Below are 6,879 nucleotides of genomic sequence, written 5' to 3'. Positions count from 1 at the left end.
CTGTGTTATCCTCTCATGAAGTGCATGCATATAATGTTTTATTTTGAATTACAGTTGGATCATGCAGATCTGTCCTCTGCCAGTTGCGCAAGTTCGCCTCCAAGTTCTATTGATTATGAAATCCCATCAGTAAGTTTAAATGATGGATTATATTTCCTGTGTTAAATATTTTTTGTCTTTTGTCTTTTACAATGATGTGGGTCGTGTATTTCTAGAGTCTGGACATCATGATTGATACAGACAGTGACTGCAGTAGCATTGGCCCCTTTTCTCCTACTGTAAGTTGTCATAGTATTTTGAGATACATTTACAATGTTGTTGTTTTTATTTACTACAATTTTTTAAACACTTTTGTTTTCTTCATCAGCTCTCAAATGTGTCGTTGAGGTCACACACATGTACTCCGGAACTCAGAGATGAAAACTTTTATTGTAGCGACTCAAATGATTCACATTTTAGTCCTGCATCAACCCCAGAGCCTCCACCAGATGTATTTAAGGTAAGAACTTTGTTTTAAAGAATCTATCAAGATACACTTTACAAATAACAAATGCACATAAATTTTAATTTATTTTTCTTTTGTGCAGAAACCTAAAATTATATTTAATGCCCCCACATCAACTGCATCAGATGAACGACTCAGAGATGAAAATTTTTGTAATGATTCAAATAATACACCTGTCAGTACTTCAGTAACCCCAGAGCCACCACCAGATGTATTTAAGGTAAGAACTTTGTTTTACAGAATCTATTAAGATACACTTTAGCAATAACAAATGCACATAAATTTTCATTTATTTTTCTTTTGTCCAGAAACCTAAAAATATATTTATTGCTCCCACCACATCAACTGCATCAGATGACCAGAAGAAGATGTTGTTACTCCAGGTTCAGGGAAAAATTAGCCTGTTTGTCCGTAGTAACTGGACATCTGTTGTGGATGTTGATGGCATTCACATTCTCATGTTATCTAAAAAATTTGAGAAATCTGTGCAGAGAAGACTCTACTTTTCAAGTGCAGGAGACTTCCAGCTTAGTGTGCACTGCAAGCCTATCAATGATAAAAATCTATTTTCTTCCATAAGACCAAAAAAGGCCCTCACTGAAGAAAATCTTGACTACTTTGTTGATAGAATTGCTGATGCTGTGAATTGTATTTGTAATTTAGAGATTTGCACGGGTGTTTCTTGTGAAGAGTTCAAATTAGTGTGGCATGATTTTTCAGGGGGAGTTATTGATAAGAATCCTTATCAAGAAAATCGTTATTCAGAGACTTGTCGTTCTCATGAATGTGAACTGTTAGTGACCCTTAGAAGTTGGCGTTGCAAGTCTTGTACTGCTATATACAAGCCACTCCAACGGAAAGCAGAATTGGATGCTAAGGAAACTTTACATCCCAATGTACCCAATGCAGCTATGCCTGAAAAGCACAAAAACAAGAAGCTCATCAACCAACAAAAATTAGTAAAAAGTCAGAGAAGGAAATTGGACAGGCAGGCTACCAAAATACAAGAGCTACTGGCAAAAGAAGCAGTGCTTGTTGATAAGGACACTTCTGATGACTTTCTGGAAATACTGTCTACTGCTGATTTAACAGAGGAGCAGTCCCTGTTCCTACAGCAGCAAATGAAAGCATCAAAGGTCAAGAAAGCGTGTGGGATGAGATGGCATCCCACTATGATCCGGTTTGCTCTCCAAATATACATGAATTCCAAGAAAGTGTATGCCTCTCTTCAGCAGACAGGCATGATAAGGCTGCCTTCGCAAAGGACCCTCTTTGATTACAGCCATGTTAAGCCAGTAAAAGAAGGAGTTGACTATACTACAGTAGAGTTTATTCATAAAAGAATTGTTCAGGAGTTCAAAGAAGATTATCAGAAGTATCACGTATTGATGTGTGATGAAATGTATATCAGTAAAAACCTTGTCTATGAAAAGTCTACTGGCCGCATTGTAGGATTTGCTAATGTTTCTGAAGTTAGAGAGGAATTGCAAGCACTTAAATCTTTTTTAAATAATGAAGATCCCTCCAAAGTGTCTCAACACATAGCAAGCAAAATATTATCATTCATGGTTAAAGGAGTTGCTACTAATGTGAAAGAGGTGGTGGCTTCATTCACTGTTGATCAGCTGACAAAGGAACACTTATATGCATGGAGCTGGGAAGTTATTGGGAAACTTGAAGCAGCTGGTGTAGAAGTAATAGCATTTGTCATGGATGGGAGCTCTGTGAATAGAGCCTTCATTAAAATGCACACACCTGTATCAGAAACTGAGAGTGAGGTAGTGTATGATACAATGAACAAAGCTGCTCCTCATCGAGTACTTTACTTTATATCCGATGTTCCTCATCTCTTGAAAACCATCCGGAATTGTTTCCAGAGGTCTACTGAGAAGAAATTTGAGAAGAGAAATGGAAAAGTCATCTGGAAAAGGTGTATGCAAAAAAATGGTCAGTATATTTTATGGAAAACAATTGTGAGAATCTACAATACAGAAAAGGATAAGCCCCTTCGACAGTGTTACAAACTAAACGCTAATACTGTATTTTTGAATGCTTACTCGTGCATGAATGTGTCATTGGCAGGACATGTTCTGAGCAGCACTGTTGCTAATTACTTACAACAGGAAAATTGGCCAAATACAAGTGAGACTGCTAACTTCATAAGGAAAGTCAATGACTGGTTTGATATGATGAATGGTAATTATTTCACGGAGGGACAACGCAAGAGAAATCCAAACCTGGATCCTTACGAAGATAAAAATGATCCTAGATTTCAAAAATTAGAAGAATTTCTAGAGTATCTAAGAGAATGGAAACATGAAGCTGAATTCTGTGCTGCAAATGAAACCATGAATAGAAGTGTAGTAAGTTCTTCTTTTCAAAACAATCCTGATGATCCTGATATTGATCCCAGTGCTGCAGCTGTTGGGCTGGAGGAAGAGGATGAAATGGCGAGCCCTGCTAGTATGCGACAACTAAGTTACCAAACTATTGAGGGAATTGAAATTGCAGTCCGTGGTTTCACTGGAGCCGTTCAGTTTTTGCTGGGGGTGGGAGTGAAAAAAATTAATGCAAGAGTATTTTGCCAGGATCCGATTGAACAATTCTTCAGTAAACAGAGGTACAAGTGTGGGCGTAATCCTTCTCCAACTGTTCAACAGTTTTTAAGGAACCAGGGCATGATTCACACCCAGGGTGAGATGGGATCTAGAAGATGTTTTGGCAAAGGAAATACTCAGCTTTCTGACAGAAATATGGAGGTAACTTATGAGCCATTACCAAAGAGAAAAAGCCTATTTTCTATTACTTTGCCTGTAGAATAATAAGTTTGATGATATTTTGTTGTCTTCTGGTTAACCAATGGGAGAAGTCTCTTATGTGATTTCAATGTAAAATGTTGTGATACTAATCATAAGTGGATTGAATGCAATGTAAATATGATACATGATTATAGAAATATTTGTTTGTAATTCAAATTGTTTATTGAAACAAAATTAAAGGTCTTTACAATACAAAATGTGGTTTTTGACTTTTTTCCACATTACAAAGAAAAACAAATGGTTGTCATTAATTGATGACTACTATCACTTATAAACTGCATACAATATACTTATCATACAGGTGCTGTGGGAAGTGGGCCACGAGGGGCTAAACTTGGTCTTAGAGGCACTGCGCAGAAAGGTTTGTTTTTGCTTGCAGCATTGATAAGTTTCATTGCTACACCTCTACCATAAGTATGGGTGAAAGACTTTGTAATTGCTTGCATCAGTAACAGTGACCAATCTTCCTTTAAGAAGTTACCAATAATAGAGTCCCAAATATACTTACTTTCCCCTTTAAATACACATTCTATTATGGAATCATGAGGGAGTGCCCTGCTGGCATTCTCAAAATCAGTCTTCGAAATAATTTTTGCTACACTAAGAAAAAATTCCAGTGGTTCTTTTCCTACAAATGTGAGAGCTCCTTTACTCAAAATTTCAGTCCATGCACGATCTGAATCACTGGCAGGCGCTATTTCAGGGTTTTCTATCACCCTTGCTTTCAAACATTCAAGTACAGCAATCCAATATTTGTTTTTGGGATACCTTCTACCAAACCTTACAAAACCCTTCACTGAAGCTCCTGCTACATTGTGAATAGTTCTCCTATCCTTCTCATCAAGATTAACACTGTGCACAGAATTCACCACCTCATCAGCATTTCTTAGAGTTCTTGACAGTAAAATTAGAAATTGGTCACAGAAATTAAAAACAAAATCACTAAAAAATATACACAAAACCTGGGAGCTGCAAACAGAAGTACATGGCAAAGAACTTAGCATTTCCAAACATTGAGTGCGGATAGAAAAACTAGATGTTATTTTTTCTACATCCATGAGAGCGTTTGACAACATGGCAGATGGCAAAGTTATAGACTTGCCAACCAACTGAGCCGTAAATTGCTTGCTAAGAAACGTGATAAAATTCTGCCATTCTTCCAAGTCGTCACTCTGTAATAAATCTTCAATAAGTTTGTTGTATTGCTGTCCGTACTTCCCAACTGCAGGATTATTCTTCAGTGTTGTTAGAGCATTGCGTCCAATTGTTCTTGATTTTGATTGCAACACATTGATATCAGGGACCCTAGCAGCAGCATCTACAAAACAGTAAAATTGTTAGATTTCTTCCAGTTAAAAAAGGCAGATATCAGCCAAGAAAATCAATCTTTCCACTACCTTTTAGCACATGCATTTTGATGTGTTTGTCATAGTAGCTTAGGGACCTGTATTCTTTACCACAGGTTGCACAAGTCGCTTTGGGTGGGCCTGCCGGCGGTAGACGCGGTTTCTTGAACTTGGTCTTGTCGTTCAACAAGTTCTTCTTATTCCTGGGCCTTTTCCTTGTTGGAGTTGAAGCAAACAAAGAAGACGACGAAAACGCCGGTGACACTGTCACATCAGCTAACGTTGAGAAAGAATTCGACGGGCTTTCCATAGTTGAAATTGCATCCACTGACAACGGGAGATGAATCTGCAAAACAAAATTTAAGATAGCACAATGACAACAAACAAGAAAGATATAACCTCTGCACACACGTTAGCCAGCAACGTCAAAAAGGGGAATTTTATTGTAAAATAGGTCCACGTTCGCTTCTTAATCTTAATAAAATAAAAAAAATACGGCAAATAAGAAACATAACTCACCACTTCAAATTAAATAATGCACGTGATTCGTCATCGCCGAAAAGACCGACACGATTCAACGGGTGAGACACTGCTCATTGCGCCCGGAGCTGCGGGAGTGCGATGCGCGCTAGCCGGATCGCGGAGTATCGCCGGCGCGCGACAGTGCTGCTCCTAGCGGCCGGCGCTGGGCTGAGACGGGGCGGGAGACGGCGCGCGGCTGGCGCGCGGGCTTTACGGCGCTGTGGAGACTGTTCGGTAGGTCCGATCGAGGAACCAAGGGTATCTTCCTATTGGTGTGACCTTCCTCGACATACCTGTCAAGGACCCAGGTCTGTAACTCAAACCGTTCGACCGTCAGACGTTTGGGGAGGCAGGCGCGCAGGGCCCCAGGCCGGTAAAGCTTCTACTCCATACCGCTTTACTCCATGCTTCAAGCCTGGCCTGAAGGTAGACCAGGCCAGGGCACAGGGCCGCCGAGGTCTCGACACCAACGACGAGCACCCCTGGTTGCTCGGTCTAGCGCTCGTCCAAAGCGAGGACGATCACCACGTCGCCGCTCACTCGCCCCAACAACTGCCTACCCCATGGGAACAAGCACATGGAATCGATGTTGACGCAACGTGGGCTGTGATCATTGAATCGATGTGGATCTTCGAGTCGACCATCGACGTGATAACGGCAGTGAATTCCACGTGGATGAGTAATGGATACGTCTACTCGATCGTCCACAACATATCCACCTCACCCCCCCCCCCCCCAAAAAAAAAATCTAAATCACGAAAACTTTATTTTTTTAATTTCATTCGTCTTTTTTTGTTTACTTCAACCCTCTTGTTACTTTCAATTACATTAAGGGGGGACCTTTCGCAGCGGACTCTGAGAATGGCATAAAGGTAACTTAGGATGAGTATCCGCGCTCCGGTTATCGTCAAGGTGTATTGCCGTTTTTCCGCAAAAAGTTCACGCGTCGTCCGAGAGATAGTGCTAGTTTCGGTACACTTCCAAAAGCATAACGCTAGCTTGTGGTAATTTGCGAATGCATTGCATAGATAGGCTTTGGGTGCATTTCCTCGACTTTTGTGTTGCCGAATTGTTTCGCGCAGGGTATACCTGCTGAGGACCGCTGGGCAGGGATTACCGCCGGCGGGGCGGGGGCAGGGGCAGGCGGCGCGCGGCGACCTGTCAGTCATACAATAGGACGAGCTCCGGGCCCCCAATAGAGTGCAATTGTCTGCAGTCAGATCAACTGCACGGGCCTAACAGCTACCAGAAATATTGGAGATTGAATAAAATTAGGTCCGGCATCATATTACTGAGGTTGTGCCGCTGGTAACACGACGGTTCACATAATTTTTTTCACACAATGGTTTTATACCTAATGTCATTTCTTACAACCCAGTTCACATAATTTTTTTCACATTATTTCCGTTTTGTCTAGAGGGCACTTTGACACAATTTCAGTTTCGTCTGAAGTGCCGTTTTGCATACGTTTTTTACACATAATTTTAGATTTGGGATAAATAAAGTTGTTGCGGGATTATACCTGCCAGAGCTGCAGGGGCCGTGGTGCCTTACGGGTGAATTGGGTTGGCAAACCCGAAACAGTGCTGCGCATTCACAGTTACACCCGGTACATAGCTCATTTCACCCACTTAGAATAGTGGGCCAGGATTTGCACAAGGCTTTTCCGTGCCCACGTGTGACCCAT

The 6,879-nt window shown here is 41.0% G+C and overlaps 2 protein-coding genes across 2 annotated transcripts; one reads left to right on the top strand and one right to left on the bottom strand.

The window, feature by feature from the left end:
• Window positions 1-221: 221 nt before the first annotated feature.
• Window positions 222-3,470, top strand: LOC127751122 (uncharacterized). The gene is made up of 4 exons (XM_052274200.1): window positions 222-278; window positions 368-499; window positions 588-725; window positions 814-3,470. The coding sequence occupies exons 1-4, from the start codon at window positions 228-230 to the stop codon at window positions 3,325-3,327; spliced, it is 2,835 nt and encodes a 944-aa protein (XP_052130160.1). The 5' UTR covers window positions 222-227; the 3' UTR covers window positions 3,328-3,470.
• An 11-nt stretch (window positions 3,471-3,481) lies between these two features.
• Window positions 3,482-5,295, bottom strand: LOC127751123 (uncharacterized). Its single transcript, XM_052274201.1, has 3 exons — window positions 5,190-5,295; window positions 4,722-5,016; window positions 3,482-4,642 (listed from the first exon to the last, which is right to left on the bottom strand). The coding sequence occupies exons 2-3, from the start codon at window positions 4,978-4,980 to the stop codon at window positions 3,618-3,620; spliced, it is 1,284 nt and encodes a 427-aa protein (XP_052130161.1). The 5' UTR covers window positions 4,981-5,016; window positions 5,190-5,295; the 3' UTR covers window positions 3,482-3,617.
• Window positions 5,296-6,879: the final 1,584 nt, after the last annotated feature.

Source organism: Frankliniella occidentalis, unplaced genomic scaffold (genome assembly GCF_000697945.3).
Source record: "Frankliniella occidentalis isolate FOCC.00 unplaced genomic scaffold, Focc_3.1 Scaffold350, whole genome shotgun sequence".
NCBI classification, from domain to species: domain Eukaryota; kingdom Metazoa; phylum Arthropoda; class Insecta; order Thysanoptera; family Thripidae; genus Frankliniella; species Frankliniella occidentalis.
This window is presented reverse-complemented; position numbering and strand designations above follow the sequence as displayed.